This window comes from Rissa tridactyla, chromosome 1, assembly GCF_028500815.1.
Source record: "Rissa tridactyla isolate bRisTri1 chromosome 1, bRisTri1.patW.cur.20221130, whole genome shotgun sequence".
NCBI classification, from domain to species: domain Eukaryota; kingdom Metazoa; phylum Chordata; class Aves; order Charadriiformes; family Laridae; genus Rissa; species Rissa tridactyla.
In genome coordinates, this window is record NC_071466.1 from 146,603,687 (window position 1) to 146,624,585 (window position 20,899).

General features: G+C 38.5%; 1 protein-coding gene across 18 annotated transcripts in view; it reads right to left on the reverse strand.

The window, feature by feature from the left end:
• SOX5 (SRY-box transcription factor 5) overlaps positions 1-20,899 on the reverse strand; it is a 657,730-nt gene that overhangs the window by 257,036 nt on the left and 379,795 nt on the right. For 15 of the 18 annotated variants that reach the window (XM_054207629.1, XM_054207623.1, XM_054207624.1 and 12 more), the window contains one exon: positions 2,711-2,942. In XM_054207629.1, coding sequence (XP_054063604.1) covers positions 2,711-2,941 — 231 coding nt within the window. In that variant the 5' untranslated portion in view covers position 2,942. The remainder of the gene's footprint in view (positions 1-2,710; positions 2,943-20,899) is intronic. The other 3 variants (XM_054207634.1, XM_054207633.1, XM_054207632.1) reach the window with 1 other exon arrangement.

Consider the following 20,899-nt stretch of genomic DNA (forward strand, 5'->3'; position numbering starts at 1 on the left):
GACAGGGATGGCTGTGCTGACGAGGAATTCAGCTACGCAGCCTACTAATGAGACAAAGCTGTGTAATTCCATACCTTTTCCAGATCCTTTGGCTGTGGTTTTCTTCTGCTGAGATTGTCCCCTAAGCCAAATGGGTATTGTACATGTAAGCTAACACAGAAGATCCCTCTGGATCTATGCCATGTTTATCTAAGAACCCCTTCAGTGAAGAGCCTTGGCCAACAATCATGCACCAAGCAGTATGGTTTAGAGGGGTGCACCAGAGTGATGCACTACATGATTTCCGATTGGCTGTATGTCTGATCCTGTCTTATTGGACATTGGAGAGATCTGTAAAGGTGTACCCTGCTAAGGACAGCATGTGGCTGCAAAACAAGAACTCCATAGTCACTTGCAGACTCAGTTACTAGGTGTAGTAGTACAGCTGACAAGCTATTAAGAAGTGTGAAGCACACTGCTGGAGCTCTATCAATAAAACCGTATTGGACCGCACTGTGGTGGGGTGCACACATGTGCATACACCTGGATTTGGTTCCCAGAGACTATAAACCAATACAGAACGTCTATTCAAATAGTATAAAAATGACCTCTGTAATGCTACCAAAGTGAATACCCTTTGGGAATGACTTGTGTAACTGCTAATCACCCAAGCTGAAGTAATCTAAAAGTTAACCAAGCACTAGGTTCAGTTACTTCCTTCTTATAACTACATACCACAACAGCAGAGGGAGTGATTACGTATATTTCACTCCTTTACACTGATCGCTTCCTTCTTTCTGGACATAGACTACATCCTTTCTGACCTACCTGGATGATGATTTTTACAAAATCTCGCTAAAAGAGAGATATTACAAAAACGTCACATTCATACAAACTGTCAATTTTCTTAAATATGTATGAAGATAAAACCAGTCCCTACAACCCCCCAAACATGCTTCAGATAAGCCTACAGCATCTCACCACTACAGCAAAACATGTAATAATTCAGTATCTTGTATTATAAAGAGAGAGAACACACTGTTTTGACAGCACATTAAATATAGCCTTCATAGCAGGAAGTCACACTAGATGATCAGCTAAACTTCTTGGTCTTAAAAACTATAAATGAATAAAGAAGTTAGTTAAAATCAAATAAAGAGCAGTTAAGCGTTTCAGTGAGGTGCAGTTAAAGTACTCATGCTGGATTCCTTAGAAGACAATGAGGTTTTATTTTACTAGGCTCTGATTCTACACTACTGGTGTCATCCCGAGTTTATCTATTGACTTAAATGTCATCAGGAACAACCCCTTATTTTCAGTACATTCTCTTAAAATAAGCCAAAATACAGCAAAGCTGTACACCAGTTACATACCCTAACATCCCATTGGCTGGAACGGTATATTAATGAAATACATCTCCATAAAACATATGATAAAGGATGAGATGTAAACAAGCTAGAAAACCATAGTGACACGTTTGCCCATAAGTAATTTTTCCAATCGTGTCCTTTCTTCATTTAAAGTTGCAATAACACAAAGTAAAATTAAATATTCCAAGCCACTGTTTGAATTTAAGCATTAGACCAAAAAGGAAGAAAAATGGATTGGGATCAGTGAGTTATTTTGTCTAGGAGAGCAGCTTCGGTGAATATCCAGTGACTTGGTCCTACAAGAAATAATAATCCTTAAGGCTTTTTACTTAGGGCTTGTTACATATGCATAATGAGCTGTAAGGGCTTAAATACCACTGTGGAGCTGTTGCAGGCTTTTATGAGAGCACACTATCACCTATTTTGCAATGCCTTTTTAAAAGCTTTCAAATACGCAGGTCCATTCATTATCTTCACTTAAAGTAAAATTGTCACTGCCCTTGTCAAAGTGGGGGACTAACAGAAAAGTTAGACAATTCGTAAACAGGCAAGAGCCGTGTAAGTGTGTTCACGATACTCAGCTTTGTTGAGGTGCCTAAGTCCTGGGGTTTCAATGCCTCTCCCTGCACCTTTCAACTGTTACAAACACCTATCACAGTACTCCGCACGAAGGGCCCAAACATGTCACGTTACAATAATGACACTATGATACTAGTGAGGAGACACAGCATTGCTTTTCATTCTTTTTGTTTGCCTGCTTTTAGATAAAGCCAGTTCCGGACTTCCAGTGGGCTGCTAAACGTAATGAATAAAGTGCACAAAAAGGTGGGAATTCACAAGTGAAAAAGTGGCAGGCTGATTTAATTCCATAAGCACAGCAGATTTTCTTGTAGGTATCTGTGGCGTCAGACGTGAATTTTTTAAAACCAGCAAAATCCAAAGTTGCTTTTTTTACCCTTTATACAGACTTTCGTGCCTTACTATTGCATAAACTTGGCATTGGGGTGATATTTCAGACACCATGCCAAACATGACTCTCACTTACAATGTTCCAAAACCATTTACTGTTTGCTGAACACATACACTTCAAATTCACATCACTGTAGCTAAAAAATTTTAGCACTCTAAATGCCAGCAGGCAAAGGTGAGGAAAAGTGGAGTTTGCGCTGCAAGTGATTCAGCGTTTGTAGTGGAGGGTAAAGGCAGTCCAGCTAGGTCAAAGCTTTCACATTATTGTAGCATGTTCTGTACGTGTAACTGTGCATTGTACACTCCATAAAGTACCGATCTGGATGCCAAACTACTGTAGAGGCAGAATTCAAAGCATGGATGTAAGCACAATAGACCATTAGCAAACCTACCATTGTGTTGTGCTGAGAAGTGGGAGTCCTATGGCCACAGTTCTCTTGCGTCAGCAGAGAAACTGGCTGAAATTCCTCAGAGTGAGGCTTGTTGGGAAAACTCACATGCAAGGGAAGGTGAAAGGCTGGGAGCCCGTCACTCTCCTCTTCTCCCACTTTCTGTCTGCTTGTCACCATGGCTACCTCTCCATCTGCTTCCCCATACGGAGAGGCTGGTCGCTTGGAAGACATCCTGGAAGGAACAAAAGAGGAGAAAATAATGAAACCTCCAAATAAATCCTTAATGCCGTCATTGTGTGGTTAGGGGCCATTGTAACAGAAATGCCTTTTTTGTGCTGGCAGAGAGCAGGAAACCATCCAAATACCACTGCAAAGCATACACAATTGGGAACAATGGCCAAGCAGGTAGCAACAGAACAGTGGCTTGTTTGTTGTGAGAATAATACACTAATATAGCACTCTCTTGTATTCTGGCTTCTTAAAACATGAAAATTCACCTAAGAAGACTGTATAATGAAATGCAATTCCTTTAAAAAAATACCCATCTGGTTTTGCATTTGCAAGAGACTGTAAGAAGATAGAATGTCTCCCGATACAAGCTATTGTCAACTTAGCTTTTAAGGAATAATCATCTGCATGTATTTAACCATAACTGATAAAAAAAAAATAAAGCAAAATAAAATAAAATAACTTGCTAGCAAGCCAAAACATCTGTGTTTATAAAACTTCACCAATGTGAACAACAGTGTTATAGTCATGTTGCAAGAATCTTTTCAGGTTCGTAGATCTGGGATAGTTAAGCAATTAAACATTTGGACATTAATAATCTAAGCTTTTTGACAACACAAATTCAGGGTCATACTAAGTGAATGAAGATTTGCTATCAAGATACCCTACACTTCCTACCTATAGCTAGATCAGGAAATTACACATGTAAATGTAATTTGCACCTATGTCTCCGTAAGAAAGGATACACAAGGAAGATACATAGAGCACACTTTGTAAAAATCACACACAAATCTTGACTTAAAATTCAGGCCCACATTCTGAATTTTTTGAGACTGTCTGATAACACTGTGGTGACAGCACGTGTATACCTTCAAATTTTAGAAAGACTGAAAGAATCCTTATGTCATTGGAAAACCCAGTTTTCATCCAAATCAGGAACTACTGAAAATCTTACAGGACAATCTGAACCCTGAACACTCCCAGCTCAGTCTTCAAAATAGAGGGGTCCAGTGAAGTATTAAAATGCAAACGACTTCTAGGATTAATTACAGCAACATTGTTCATGAAAATCAGGGTATGTGCATGGATGGCATAATGGGCCACTGTGCTAAGCAGGGGCATCTGTAACAAGGAGTGGAATGAGAAGTAAGAAATCCTACAAGCATAGTCAAAAGAAGGAAAGAAAGAAAAAAAAAAAAAAGAGAAACATTTCATGGAAAATAGGAAGTTATGAACAAGGAAACTGAAGACTATTGTATGTAAAAGTTGAAAGGACAGGCTGAAGAATACCGCTCCTCCTCAAAAATCTAGTATTTATGATTCTAATTACCCCATTTTGATTTTCCACTTCACAGTTAAAGGACTGCATTTCAAAAGCCCAGCAGCCTCTTGAACCATGTGTGGGGCTGCTGTGAGGTGGAGCATGTCCATACGATTTGGCATATTGAGCACGAAATGGTTCTTAGCAGCAGTCAACTGGGTCTGAAAACAAACAGTGACTTTAAACAGCCCTTTGTTAGGACTTATTTTGTTTCTAATGATCTCATTTTGAGCTTTGCCTCCTGAGCCAAGTTAGATTACATTAAAAAAAAAAATAAAACCCAAACCAAAAACCAAAAAAACAACAACAAAAACCAGAAAAAACCCTCAAACAAAAAAATCCCTACCAGAACCTATACTCAGCTGCACATCGCCTGTTCTGAACACCACCTATTGCTTGTACATAGAGAAGCAATCTGTATTTTCTATTAATGTTTGACTTAGTCCAACAGACTAACACTTCATACATCCTACCTGAATTCTGTCTTCTAGGCTTTCCCACCTACGTGTCTGCAGCGAAGCATATGTATAAAGACAGAGATCACCAGATAGACTCTTACTGGCAGTTTTCTACTAGCCCACTGAATTCAGCATTTTACAGCTATGTTTGACGTGACAGATCCCAAGCTTTTCTTCTGCAGAAACCATGCAACTCCCTCCCGAAGTTAATGTGAATTATTCATATTCTGCATTGTACCGCACCAACCAAGATACACATTTGCTATTGATTCCAAGCGTAACATTTTGGTTACTCGTTTCAATGCTGCCTTAATAGAAGCTTAGGTTTTTACAAAATCTCTCTTTCTGAAAAGCAGCACACTAAGCGCTTGTCTCAATTTTGGCAAACAAAAAGGGAGGGCCACAAAATCATTAGTCAATTATTCCACAGTAATATTCTATACTTTAGGACATTTATATTCAATAAGGATGAAAATACTGTAAATCATCTACAAAACTCTCTCCTACAATTCACTTTAACAATAAAATACAGAGAGAGGATGCCTTCCTTTGTACTGATGATTTGTATTACATACTCTATACCCAAGCTGTGTTAAGAACTCCTACTGCTGTTAACCCAGAATAACCCAGATTCTGTCATGTTGCTTCACAAGGAGAGTTTGACTATCATGTTGAAGTAAAGCTCTTCTGCTAACTTTATCAGTGAATAAATGGTTTCCTCTACTGTGTTCAGTTAGCATTCTGCAGATCATCATCGCCTTCTGCTTGTCACTGTTCCCAACAGGGATGATAATCATTTTCTGCAGGGAATTTATAAAAACAGCCAAGGAAGGCAAGAGAGATGACCACCTCTATGCACTAGCAATAACAGATTATTATGGTTTTGATCTAAAACAAAAACCTATGGGTTGGACCGTAGGCCAACCCAGTGATACTAGAAATGGAAGAAGAAACTTTCCTTCCTCACGCAGCTCTTATAAGATCCAGTTTAAATTACAAGCCATGTACTCATGATAATGCTAGAAGGCTAAGAAATTGCTAAAATAGCTTAGGTGGCAAAGTTATCGATCTAATCCGCACTAGTCTTCCAAGTGACTAGGACACTCAAAGAAACGGTTGCACAACCCTAGGTAAGGGTCACACAGCTCAGTGGACGACTGCAGTTTGTTTTCAGGTAGCTCTGTCCATAGCCAACATGAGTTAAGCACAATCTGGCTTTTCAGAGATCTCATCATCCCCTTTAACATCAAAGACAAACATCACAATTTCACAGACAATACTTACTCCTTATGAACACCTGGGAAATTTCCACAAGAAAAAGGAAGATTTAAATAAATAAATCAAGCCCTGTCTACTTTTGGAAATGTCTTCCAAAAGGACAGTAACTATCAAAGCCTACTGCAGTAATGAGCAGCAAACAACATCATACAAAGTGAATTAATTCTCAGGTGGTCTTTCATTATTTCGACAGCTTTATTGGTCTCTTTTCCAAATTTGAAATGCTCTGACACTGTGTATCCTTGAGTTCTCTTCTCCTCATACATCTTCATTTTCCTACTGAGCTAATACTAGGTCCCAAAAGATTCTATATCTGAGATGCAAGCGGAGTTCCCACTATGGGAAGCAAAGGGAAACAGCTGAACTCTGAGTAAGAACATCAACTGAAACTGAGCTCTTTTAAACAGATCTAGGTTTAACGAAGGACCAGAGTTACCCCATCTTAACAAAGGACTGCAAATATCCTGGATCTACTCTCAATGTTAACATGAGAATTTACAGCTGACATGACTTGAAGATCTTTTCCTTAAGCTAGTTTAAACTCAGAAGAGTTTTCAATTACACCCGTCTGAAAGAAGGTTTACAATGAGAGAGGAAACATCAATTTCCTCAAATATCAACTTATGGATAGGATTAAAAAAAAAAAACAAACAACAAAACAACCCACAAAAAACAAAACCAAACAACAAAATCCCAAAATACAACTCTCACAAAAGTAACAATACAGTGAACTAGATTCTGAATCTAAAAGAGTGCCTCTGCAGATGTAATCTGTTACAATTTAAGATTTGCAAGAAGAGTTGCATTGTGAACTGGCATTAATCATTCCTACGGTATAGAAATAGCTAAATAGTAATTTTTTTTTTTAGACAACCTAAATCTGCAAAAGTTCAGACACAGTGGGGCATAAGCAGTACTCAGTCCACTGCAGAGACACATCGCAGTTAGGAAACATATCCCCATGCTTGATTTTTATCAGTGGTTAGAATGGAACTGAAGATTAAATTCTGGTGATGAATTAAAATATGACCCTATTTCTTGTAAAAGGACTCTTTTTGCTGTTTTTGGAAAGGCTTCTTAATATGCAGAAATTGCAGTAAAAACCACATCTTTTGTTAAATTTTCATTAAATAAATGCTTTTCCTGGTAGCAAGAATGTTTTTTTCAGGGAAGTAAAATCTCACTCTTCTAACTCACTCTTACCCCACAAATATTTCATGTAATTCATCTTACAATAGCTTCTCCATGTATTTCTTTTTTCCCCCTCTTCCCTTCAATTTACAACAGACTCTTTGTAGGCTTAAACTGATACCCTGTGTCTATTGCTCTCCCTGTTTTTGGACTAACTTCAGCATGGCTGATCTTCCCCACTGGAGAGAGTAAGAGCTACGCTGCATCCCCACGAACTGTTTCCTCATGCCACCTACAAGTGTTTGTTCCACCCAAATAATTACCAAACAACATTATATTGTTCAGGTTCTTTTCCCCTTGATTTCAGTGCCTCACAAAAGTGATCTTTCCACAACTCTATTTTTTTTATTATTATTATTTTTAACAGAAACCCATTTGAGTGTCCCCACTACATTTCCATTTGTTCATTGGTTTTGGTTCATTTCATACATGATTGTATACCCAAAATAAATCTGAAACGGTATCCAGTATTCAAGGAGATAGTGCCCTCTAGCACACAACCAGCATCCATCCCAATTTGATTGCTCATGCCATAAAATTTCATAAATTTTATGTCATAAAACTCTAATCTTGTTACATTAAGCAAAATACCTCAGAAACATTTCAGATACCCACAAAAGCTTTTGGAGAAATGGCTTATCCATGTCTCCAAAAGTGACAAACACAGATGTGTCAGGAGAAAAAGATATGAGGCCATAAATCTTAACTTGTTGGGAGTTAATTAAGGGATTCATCAATCATTACACAGCTCACCCCATACACATACAGGCAAAATCCCATCAGCTGCCATAACCTACAGAAATCTACAGGTTAAAAACTCCCAAAGTCCCTCTGTTCTGACTATTTATAAATGACTTTGTATAATCTAGCATTAAGACCTGTAATTATAAAACAGCATTAAAACAGGCCTGCATAGTTATGGATAATTATAGTTGGTACACTTTTTAAAGAAATAAAAAGCTTTTCCATTCAAACACAGGCTTTGCCTTTTTGACAGCTCCAAGTCCACAGGATGTAGAGAGATGATTTAAATTGTATGTCAAAATTTTGACTGTGCAAGACATTCTTTTTTTCCCTTATCAAGAGAGGCATTGTTGTTTTCTCACCATAACTAGGCGTGACAGCGCCTGACTGGAGTCGCATAGCCAGTTTCTGAATCGGCATGAAAACGTTCACCTCTTGAGTTTCTCTGGCAGCTATAAACTAAGTCTTTCTCATGGGGAGAGTTTAAATCACTCGTCCCCGTACATCGGAGACAGGCGCAGAGCTGTATTCTGAAGAGATGCAGAAGGACAAGAGGAGCAGATCTGATCCCCCAGCAGCAGCGGCGAGGGTCACTCCAGCTACCCACGGCATCAGGAATTTACTCGCTAACACGGCCTGATTCCAACCCAAATGCGATACGCTAAACTAGTCCCAGGAACTTCAGTGGGATTCGGTCTGACTCTATTCCTAATCTGCAGGGATGTTTGCCTCTAATTAAAGTACACGTTGGAAGTCTGCAGACTCTGCTTTTCCACAGAAAATACTTATGATTACAGACAGCAGCAATATTCCATCCGCGTGTATCTAATGTGTAAGCACACACACACACATAGATGCACAAACACAAGTTCATCCAAAATGTCAGCAGTACATCTGCCTCATCTCTGGTCATATTTAGTACTAATAAAACGGTTCGTATTCCCAGTTTATTGAAGCTATGATCTCTCTACAGACAGCCCAAGCAAAAGGTGCTAGTCAATACTAAATGACCATCTCCATTCCATTTTGGCCCCAAATTCATTCATTATTTATGCACACTGAATAACTAGTACCTTTAAAAAAACAACTCTGCTCATTTTGACAGGATTACTTGTGTAATAAGGTATTACTCAACATGAGTAAGGGTGGCAGACTCCCACACTCTGTCCCACTGGGAACTGCAAGCCCGACTTGTTTCTACACATACCACTAAAAACAGACTTCACTTGGCAATATCTTTGAGTCATTTACAGCCTGGTTTGGAATTCTTTACTGACGTAATTTTACAATTAAAAAAAAAAAAAGAAAAAAGAAGGAAACATCTCTAATCTGCTAATCAATAAAAAATGTGCATGAAACGTGCTCTCATCTGTCACTCACACTGAGATGGAATAATCTGCTAATTATTACTTTCTAAGATCATATCAATCAGCCATCTTTTAAAATGCACAGATGCTACAACTAAGCTGTGTTATGCAAAAAGTGTTTTGGTGAACAAGTCACTTTTGTTAACACAAATCAAGATCGCTATGGCATAACCTGTGTAATATTTCCGTGCAGTTGCCTGTTATTATAGCTGCAACAAGTAAACCTACGGTTAAGGCCACCCAATAATTTCCATTTCACCCAACTCTCTCCCTTTTGCTTTCCAGACTTCCTCTCTGTATGGGGTAACTTTCGCCAGTTTAGAAGAGTCTAAATGTAAAATGGGCAGGAAATATGCTATCCTCTATCTATTTTAAAGTATAATATAGTGTATAATACAGTAAAGTATCGGCAGCTTGGCTGATAAACCTGATATTCCACATACCATGGAAACTGTTTTTTGAGAAAAGGTACTGTTCAAATTTCCAGCGGTTAATGGTTTCATTTTGACAAGTTTTGAAACCCTCAAATAAGAAAGTTGTTACAAGTGTCTTTCAATGAAATGTTAACAAAAATCCTGTAAAATTTTTTCTTTTTTTCACTAGAAAAGTGAAAAAAAACCCCAACCTTCTCTAAACTCTATGCTCTCAACTAAAAATTTATCATCTCCATTTTCTTGCGTTTGCAAGGAATTTATGCATGAAAAAACACTGTAAAATCTAGCCTAGAAAAAAAACACATTGTGGAAAAAAGTTCGTGGCGAATGTTCCCAATGTGCGTTATGCAAAGATTTTCGTTGACCTTTTGAAGCAGGTAACTGGGAAAGATTCTTTGTGCATGACTAAGTTGTTTAGTGAAATACTCTAGCCTGAAACAAACCAACCTTCAACCAAAACAGAATTTGTAAGGCGAAGGAACTCCTATCAAGATACAGTATTCTGTTACTGCAAAGAATATGACCCAAATCTTTTGTAGATCTCATACAGGACTTTGCATTACTGTCCTTGTTTTGTACAGTAACTAGAAGGTGTTAAGCAGGAACATTTAGTGATTTACCCAGACACGCACATTCAAAATCAGCTTTAGCACAAGAACCTGTATCCTGTTTTTGTTTGGTGCCTGTCAACTTCATAAGGCTTTTGTTTTTCACTAGTCTGTAAATCAACCAAAAGAGCCAAAAATCTAATATTATGTTTATAAACCAGAAACCACTGGATCAGATTTTACTTCAGCTGAAAAGGGTGTCTCGAAAAGACAAAACTTTAAAAGCTAGATTTTTTTGAGAACTTCTCAAAATCAGAAGAGGCACGTAGTGAAAATGTGGTTACGGTAATGGTGCGGTGTCAAAGACAATGAGCATCTATCAGCACAAACTCTGAAACAGCAGGATGCAGTCATTGTTGACGTTTCAAGTAAACTGAGCCTGATCACTGGCTTCTTTCATGCAAAAGACTCTGCTTGGATGATTTTGAATTAAATCCACAAGCTCATTTATTTTCCAGTGCATCCTCAAATTAACTCTGGCTTCCTTCCCCCCCACCCCCAACATTTTAGAAATGTAGCTCCCCCCCATCTGCAGCTTCTCATACATCTTACTTTTTTTACTTTTTATTATTATTACTATTATTTCACATTTGCCCCCATGTGACTGTAGAAATAGCAAAGATTTGGTTTTATTTTCATGTAAAGTTTTAGGAACTGCTCACTGCTGAAAATACTCCTGCAATCACTATGACATCAAGCAATCATCACTCTTCTGCCTGCTGAACTACAAAGAGGAATCTAGTAAAATAATTAGGGATTTCAGGCCTTGAAATTTCACTTTACAAACTAATACTTGAAAATGACAGAAAAGAAGTCAGTCAGTCTCCAGACGCTGAGTGGGAGAGCTGTGCCGCACGCTACAAGGAATCTATACATCACACACAGACGTGCATACCTAATTTCCATTGACATTGAGTGAAATGAAGGCGAAGAGTTGAAAAAGCTTTAAAATTATGACAATTATGAATGACTTATTACAAAGAAATTTGAGGAAGCACAGGCTCCTTCTGAAAAGTTAGCTAATATTAAAACTTTTGCAATTTAGAGAGCTTATTCTTGGTCATTCGCAGTCTTTGTCTAATCAAGCTGACATAAAATTTCCTTCAAGCATTATTAAATGATGAATTACTTTCAGTAGAATCAACATTAATAATAAAAATTCTCTCCTAAAAGACGCCTAGATTTCAATACAAGAAGCCATTATTTTGAATGAGATCTCGGTAAATTATGACACAGCTTTTCCCACTCTTCCATCAGGCCATTGCTCAGGAATGGGAGCGCCAAAGAATCAGCTATCCAACTTCAAATCTCCTGCTCCTTTCCCTTCGCTTTCCCTACTTACATTTCAAACTCAACAAAAGAGTTTTGGTTTTTTTTGTTGGTTTTTTTTTTTTTTTTTTTTTTAACAACAATATTCCCTCACCACATTTTGTGTATAATTACAAACCAACCAGAAACAAGGAAATAAGAAAACCTAACAAGTAAAGTCGTTTTTTTTCCCCACTCAACTCTGAATTTCCCTACTAGTAAGTCCAGAATAGTAAGTTCACATTGCATGTAAGTTTGCTTCTAATAAATGTACATATAATTGCACTTATGAAATAATTTTCAGTATACCCACTGATATTCACACGTGTGAACTTAACAGTATCATTCTACCATTACTACCATTACACATAAACTCTTGCTCTAACGATCACTCGTGTACACATTTGCATCTTATCTATCACTTTAGAAAAAAATGCAAATATACACAGGAACACATAAGCACATACATCCATATGTATAAATTTCCTGGTAAAACTGATCATACATTCGTCCACGTATGGATAGACAAATGGATATTCATAGCTTCAACTTGCATCGCTGAAATACTGGGCCCCTGAATAACTTTAGCGGGAGCAGAACTGAGGCCTCAGAGAGCCTGTGTGTACCTTTAAGAATTATAAGCACAATGTCTCTGTGTGTGCATGTGTATGAAAAAAATAGACTTAGGTGGAGCAAAGTCTCTAATGGATGTAAACATTTTCTTTCCAACAGGTTAACTCCAGCTGCTTAGAATTTTTATTATTTTTTTTTTGTTCACATGCATGTGTGTGCTCCCCCCTTTTTGGAGGGTTTATACATGACAGGTGCGTTCTTGGCCCAGGAACAAATAAGCCTGGAGAGCCCAAGAAAGTAAAATCAAACTGAACTTGAAGATAAAATGACAGGGAGTAAATATATTATTGCCTTTATTATGTAAAAAAACCCAACACAACAAAACCACAAAAATTTTGAACATCTATAATGCCCAAGCAATTTAAGGTAGAATTTTCAAAGCTGAAAAGAGATTGTTCCAAAGCCCAGATGTTGCCTTTCAGAAACTAGTGAAAATTGCTGCCTCTGAAAATTACTCTGAAATACAAATACAGTAAAACAAAAATTGTTTAAATAAAAATAATTTTACTCAGACATTACGATATTCCAAAAGAGAAGATGAACTTTTTTCAAGTCTTCAGGTGGTTTTGCACCCGTATCTCCTACTTCAGATTATCCGCAGTCATGCCATCTCTGTTCCAACAGACGACCGCACAAGGGATAAAACAGAAAAAGTTTATGATATGATGTGAGGGCTCCTGCTTCGCTCACTGTGCATATTGTACTGTGAAGCCTTCTTCAGCTGTCTTGTGAAAGGTTGACAGTTGTTGTATTGTTTCCCAGTTTTTATTCATAAAACCATAAGAATTAAAAATCTACATTAACAAATGCGTGGTGTAATCACCCATCATGGCACATGTTGGTTCACTTGCAGTAGTATTGTTCAGGCCACTTTCAATTCCGTAATTTTCAGATTTCTGAATCTCTGTGTTCAGTTTAAAGCGCTACAGAACACTTCTCAAAACTGTTGCTCGCACATACTAACGTGCTTCCTCACCGCTGTAACGGTGCACGTAGGTAAGTGGATTGACTTCATCTCACCACTGCCTAAAAGCTGGTTTTTTGTTATATCTGATTCAAAAAATACCCATCAAATTTCAAGAGAAAGAACAATTATAAAGAATCAATAACTACCCATCTTAACAAACATTAATCCTAGATATTGCTGGAGCTGCTAGCTAAATAAAATATAGCTATTAATCATATAACACACTATACCCTTGCACAAATAAATGCATATTGGTACGCAAAGTAAAAACAAACCCACAAATATGAAAATGAGAGACCATTCTAAACAGACAACATACCTTTAGGACCATAAGGAGTCTCAAAGTTTACTTTAGGAAGGCTGCACTGGCAGGCACTGAAACACAGTCACAAAAAGATGTCCACTTGAAAAATCTTTGGGAGTTGGGGCATGGGGTGGAAAGGAGGAGAAAAACCCTGAAACCAGTATCTTTCTCTCCAGTGAAATTTGAAATTCGGAGGAAGTCTGCCATTCACCCTTCCATAGGTACTTTGTCTACCTTCATGTCTGTTGTTCAACAGCAATTCCCATCCAGCTCCACAAAGACCCAGCTGTATAAACCAATGCTGTCAAAGAACACAGTTAAGGGATGGATAAAACAGGGAGGGGTGTCTAACATGCTGACCACTGACTGAGCTTGCAAGGATAAAGAAGCCTTGATGGAGAGAAGTAATCATCCATTGCTGTTTGTTTATTTTACCTCCTCCACCACATACTGGAACCTTTTTTGTTTTTTCCATTACCAAAACCATCCCCCACTGAGAGGCCTTTGTGATCTAAAAGGGGCAGAGCCCCTCTTTCTTAACACTGGCAAGTTTATGTAGGCAGATTCATTCAAACACATCTTAAAATAAACATTTGGCTCTTCCCCTACATCACACTGTCCACACACTGCCTTTAAACACACTTAAAAAAATCACCATTAAAATGCGCTTGCCTAGAACTGTTTTAACTGAGATGTATTAAAACAATTTAGCAGTCTAAGGCACATATTGCCATGGAGGTCCAACTTCAGATGAGAGCTATAGTCTTCTGAAAAAAATAAATATACATTACAGTAAAGTAAACCTGGCTGCTATAGCCATAACGAGTGGTATAATAGCTTTCTTGAAAAGACTTCTTCCATCAAAAAACTTCTCCCCGCTGGGGATACACCTAATTATATTACAAGTGAATCTGAATCCAGATGTTCAGATCCAAAACGTATGTCACGAGTATTACGAGGAAAATGACCACTGCCTGGAGAACGAGGCATTCAAAGGGCACCACTGGCCTGCGCTCTGAAGGAAGTGAGGACCTTCAGATTCCTTCAGGGATAAGAGGTGTAGGTGCTGAGAATCTTAGAAAATTAACCTTTCCGTTAAACAAAAATGAACAACCAAACTTCCTTACTTCCCACTTCTTTTTTTATTGTATACTCCCCATACATACACCACTTTTTTGTTTTTCTAACTATATGGGTTTGGTGCTGAGAACAATTCAAGTATGAATCCCTACAAAAAGACAGTGTATGGGCAACAGAAAGTAGATCTCCCAGAAGGCCTTTTGATGTATCTGAAGATGATACTGGAAAGAACGCTTTTCAATCGGAAGAGGATGTCCAGTAACTCCATGGGCTACCTACTGCAACCAAAGTAATTCATCAGTAATAATTATAGTCAAGTTAAACTAGGACATTTGAGAAAAATCATGGATTCATTTGCATCAGACATTAACAAACACCTCCATATCACAGGCTGATGATCAGCTACCTTTTCAAGGCTACCAGCTTGAACTGCGTACAAAATGCAACAAGAAAGGTCCACTGTCCCATTTTTAATTTTAAAAAGGTAATAAATAGCTTTTGATTTGGGAAAGTAGTCATCTGGCAAGCTCTACAGTTTTTTGAATGACACCTCAGATAGAGGATTGCCGGACTGACTGAAATACATCACAGAAATTTAATTCTGCAGTATAGCAACACGCTTCAGCGTTGATCATTGCTGAAGAAGCACAAACATTGAAACTATGACCAGGTAGTTTACTGCTGAAACCCTCTCTGCCTCAGCATGGGCTACAAAACCAGGACACAACATTAAGAATTCTGAAGACTGTTATTCGGTGCCCAGTTATCAGCAACTTCCCGTATGACCCCACATAATTTATTGAATCTCTCTGGCTCCCAGTTTTTCTATTTCTACATAAGAGATAAGAATGTTTAACTGCTTTTCTAAAAAGCTCTGCAAGCTCCGATTTTCCTTTTTTTAAGGAAAACATTTTATTGTTGTATTACTTGCTCGTATTGTTAATTTACCTGATGGTTTTGTGCATACTGACACATAAGCAAGGACAAAAATTAAGTACTCTATTCAGCTACTGGTTTTGAAACCACAAGACTAAGTTTCTTCATACAGTCCTGCCAAGAGGTCCTAAGAATCATTTTTGTATTACCTATTGAGTATGTTGATCTAAAAATCTATTAATTTTTCTTTTCTGGACAGTGACAATGCAAAAATAAAAAAAACAAACACCAAACCAAACCAAAGCCCAACAAAAAAAAAAAAAAACCACAACACTAAACCAAAACCCAGCATTTAGCTGGAGAATATCACTGAATCCTTTTCACTACACCATGCAGTTTCACTGGATTCCCTTCTCTGTCCTTCATACAAGAAGAAAACTCACCCCTTGCCAGGTAACGCCATGGTAGTTTACAATTAATGAATGCTTTTCACTCACAAAAACTATTTAAAGGAATCTTCACCACAAAATACTAATAGCAACACCTATTTCACAGATGAACCATTACAGACAGCAGTTTGGTTCCTGTTTACCCACAGAACGGCCCAGTACTGCCACCCAAGTGAAAGTCACAGCGCTAACCCACCCTCTCACAGCAAACCAGGGACAGATTCGGATAGCGAGCCCCAGGCTCTGATTTCCAGTTTCCTCTATTATTCAGTAGCTCTGATGATAATTCCTCAGTACAATGAAAACGAGACATACTGCATTTATCAAATGCACTATCAAGATAATGATGGAAAGCTAAAACCATCCCCTTTTCCAACCTTGCCCTGGATAACTAATTATAAAGGTGCACTAAAAAGACACAACTCCCTAGGAAAGGGTACTTTCCCGTATTACTATAACTTGTATCTAGCCACCCGACCCTTCATTCACAGGCAAAGCAGAGATCCTTCTGTTTAGTTTTCCTGTCTTTTAAACGGCTCACATAGGTGTACCAGATTTTAAGCTTTAAAAGCGTCAACCATAAAATAAAGTCTCAAAAGTATAGAACTAAAACTAGGGGAACATTTTTAACCAAGAACATACTTCTGGTTCCACTAACCTACTCACAACGGACCAAGCATGCAGCTGTACGTTGGGATTCCCAAATGGTATTTTTAAAAGTCTGAAAACGCCCCTTGTAAAAGAGCTCATCAGATGTACAAAGTTTTTTTTCCTTTCTCTCCTACTCTCTTCTCACCCCTATCTCGATCCTTGCTCCAGAGAAGATCAGAAAGTGCAGCTGTTACCAGACCTATTCTCCTTTCCCTCTACTTCCCCCCCACCCCACATGTCATGGATATAAAGCACAAGCCAGATTTACAAAGATTTTAAAGTCCCAAAAAGATGGAGTTTGTCTTGCTGTTAGCGATCTTCAAGTATGCCTTCAGATACCTATACACAGATACCTAACACCTATAGACACAATCTAACTAGGAGCCGGTCTATGTCTCTTAACACCCACGTACCCCTACAAACCTCTTCCTGCTTCTCTCCTCTCCTTTATACAATTTACTAGAGAGCTTTCTATGCTTGCACTACTCTTTTCATCCTTAAAAGCACTTACAAATACTAATTACTTTCACATATCCCTTCTGTGAAGTAAATAAGGATTATTATCCCCTCTGAAGTAAATACGGATTACTAACTCCTTTTTACAGACTGAGGAAATGCAGAAGAGGATTTTAAGTGGTCTACACACCACAACGTAAAGAGACGGTATTGAAGCATGGATTAAGATATAGAGAAAGTTCTCCACCTCATACTCAGACTATGACAGTCTAAATCTTACCCTTCTATTTGCAAATGATACTCTTAACCCAATTGTTTCTATCTGCTGACTGACGATCAAATATTTAATGTATGCCATAAAATGAAAATATGAACTCTACAGCAGTGCCTCTTATTTGTCATGCCCCATTACTTAGACCGGGTGGTAACATGCACCCATATGATGGTTTTCAATTTTATTATAGTCTCTATTTGCTCACTCACTTAAGATGTTTAAAGAAGAGTTGTATGGATTATCAGACAGTCTGAAAAGTTCAGTTCATAGCTCTTCAAACACATTCATTTTCATCTTATTAGCACAAGTAAAGTAAAAGCCTTAGGCAGGTAATTTACCATCCAGTTTATCCAAAGGGACTTCTAAAGGAAAAGTCAACCTTTGTAAATTGTTTGTGATAATCTCCAAATTGATCATTAATTATCAGCTGCTAGGAAGCTTTTCTTCCATCAGCGGCACTGTGAAAATAATGCATTTTGCAGAAAATCTACCATTGTTGTTATTGCCACCTGTGTAATCAGCCATTATTAAGTCCAGCAAAGTTACATAGCAGGCAGCAGCCTCACTAAGTGAATCCTGTCCAGCAACCCCATTTTGCAGGCAGTTTAAAAATTAGTTGTCCACCAACAGGAAAGCGTTCATTATTAATGTTACATTTTACATTCTATACCTTCCCACATATAGTAGCAGTTACAATTAATTTAGACCCATTCAACTGCGCTTAATAAAGCACACATTGTTCTGTACTGCCAAACTTGAGCTGATGTACAGAAACTTCATTTTCCCTTTTGGAGTTTTCTGGTTTTCTTCTGCCGGAAGTGAATGCTTACAATGTAACAGTAAAATTTAAAAAGACTGTTCCATGCTTTCCTTGGGAAAATGAACTCTGCCCTGGTGAGACCCCACCTGGAGTACAGTGTGCAGCTCTGGAGTCCTCATCACAAGAAGGACATGGACCTGTTGGAACAGGCCCAGAGGAGGGCCATGAAGATGATGAGAGGGCTGGAGCATCTCTGCTATGAAGGAGGGCTATGAGCAAGTTGGGGTTGTTCAGCCTGGAGAAGAGAAGGCTCCGGGGAGACCTTATAGCACCCTTCCAGTACCTGAAGGGGGCCTACAGGAAAGATGGGGAGGGACCCTTTATCAGGGAGTGGAGCGCCAGGATGAGGGCTAACGGTTTTATATTGAAAGAGGGGAGATTCAGATTAGATATTAGGAAGAAATTCTTCACTATGAGGGTGCTGAGACACTGGAACAGGTTGCCCAGAGAAGTTGCGGATACCCCATCCCTGGAAGTGTTCAAGGCCAGGCTGGATGGGGCTTTGAGCAGCCTGGTCTAGTGGAAGGTGTCCCTGCCAGGGCAGGGGGGTTGGAACTAGACGGCCTTTAAGGTCCTTTCCAACCTGAATCATTCTATGATTCTATAAGAGATGGTGGCAAATAAAGCAGATTAGCATTAGCTACCCTCTGGGCCATGCCGCACAGAGCGTGACCTTTTTGTACAAGAGACTGCTTGTCAAAATGCAGTTCAGCATTCATATAAAAATTTTGACCAATGTTTTCCAGAATTGCTGGGCATGATATACTACAGACCATTTTCTGAATTTTGGGCAATACTATGACCAATGTATGACATCAGACATTCCACAGTTCCTACTTAAACTCCATTGGACTTAATGCATAATCACCAGTTAACTTTACTGGAGCAGCCCTGGATATCACATGCCTTGCATCTTCAGTGGGATCAAACACACCTGACAAACCGTATTTTAAAAAACTATTTCACCAACCAGGAAACCCAACCTGCCAGCAATAAACTGCAAGCTTGGCAACTATTTGATTGTGTATTGTCACGCACACCATAGTTTAAGGAAAAAAAGAATTAACATTAGAGGGAAGACAGAGGCAGGTAATGAAAATTTTTAGAAATGTTGTATCCTTGGAAACGGGTGTAGATTACAAAGTAAGTGATTGTGTGTTTCTTTAAAAATGGTCTACAGATTAAAAAAAAAAAATAAACAGGTGAAGTGCCCACCGCCATGGGTTGTAGGTATAACACAGCAGCAATTAAAGCCTCTTACCTTTGAGAATGGCAGTCCCAGCAGCACTGTAATATATTTCTCTGGTTTTGTAATAGATGTAGGATAAATTCTACGTATGTGCAACCACGTCATCTTTAACATACACACACACAGAGTAAAAGAGTTTTGTTCACATTACAGAAGTCTGACTGCTCATGGGGTTCATGACCCAGGTCCATCACAGCAGCAACTCCACACCAAGTCCTGATGATTCCAAATGCAACAGGATTACAGTCATAAAGATGGAAAAAGGCAACAGTACCACAGCTGAAAGAAGAATCATCCCTCAAAGACAGTTCTGCTCAGGTTTCTCTCAAATTCATATGATTTGGGCTTACAGTTGTAGCACAGGATCTTTTAAATAATGCATACAAAAATTCTAGTTCAAAGGACAGGAAGCCTGAAATGGAATAGTCTCTTACAGAAAGATGAGACACAATTCTGCTAAAAATGAAGGGAATAGGCTTGTATATTCTTCAGTGAGATGGTGCCAATGCACAGGCCCCTGCTCTTGAGGGAGCTTGAGCTTTCAATACTGCCATCTTCAGCAAAGAAAACAAAGGGATCCAAACTATCAAGGTGCAGTTCTGTTCTATGCAGGGGTAATGTCAAACAATGCCTCACTAAACAGTCCTGAGCGCTGGATACGCTGAGAGTCTTGTACATAATTTTTTTTTTTGTTTGTTGAATTTTCTAGTTCAGGGCCTCTTTACTATTACTACTACTTTCCTAAGTCCTGCAGAACCAATTACTCCACAGGCCGCTGAGCAACATTTCATTCTAGTCACATGCCATAGAATAATGTACTAATTGCAGAATCAAATTTAGCCCCCCTGCGATCTGCATAACTTACTTCCAGGATCTATCCTGACCGTGAGAGGCACAAAATAAATATTTTGCAGAAATGCAGGTATCTTCAAGAGAATAATTTAACCTGCAGAATTTGAATGTTGGTCACCATCTAAGAGCATGAGAGAACTCAGCCTGACTGATCCTGCGCTAAACTCATGGGACTGAAAATTAAAAAACACACTCAGAAGTGCAAACAAAACACAACTTAGGGAAAGAAAATAATTCCTGTGATGTCATTTATAGCTAGTTCTTTTCAGTAGAACTACACTCTCAATGCATGCGTAATATTGGAAGCAAGACTTATCATTAGTAAACAATTTAATAATCCAGTTACATAAGCAGTAACAATTCCTTGGCTGGTAATGAACAATATGATATCAAAGTTGTCATCTCTTAAATGGAATCTTGGTTGATTTTCTGTACATGAGTAGTCCTGATTAATTCAATTGTGTCCTCAGTGTGTTTAGTGCCTGTGTAGACACAGGAGAAGAGAGTCTTGCAAAGGTCTCTCTGAGGATTGAGTGAGCTTTGAAATTCTAACTTGGGCAATGTTATATGAAATAGAATCCAGCTCACTTGCCAGGAAGCAATAAAAGCAAACTCAGTGAGACTGCTCATGTGAATACATC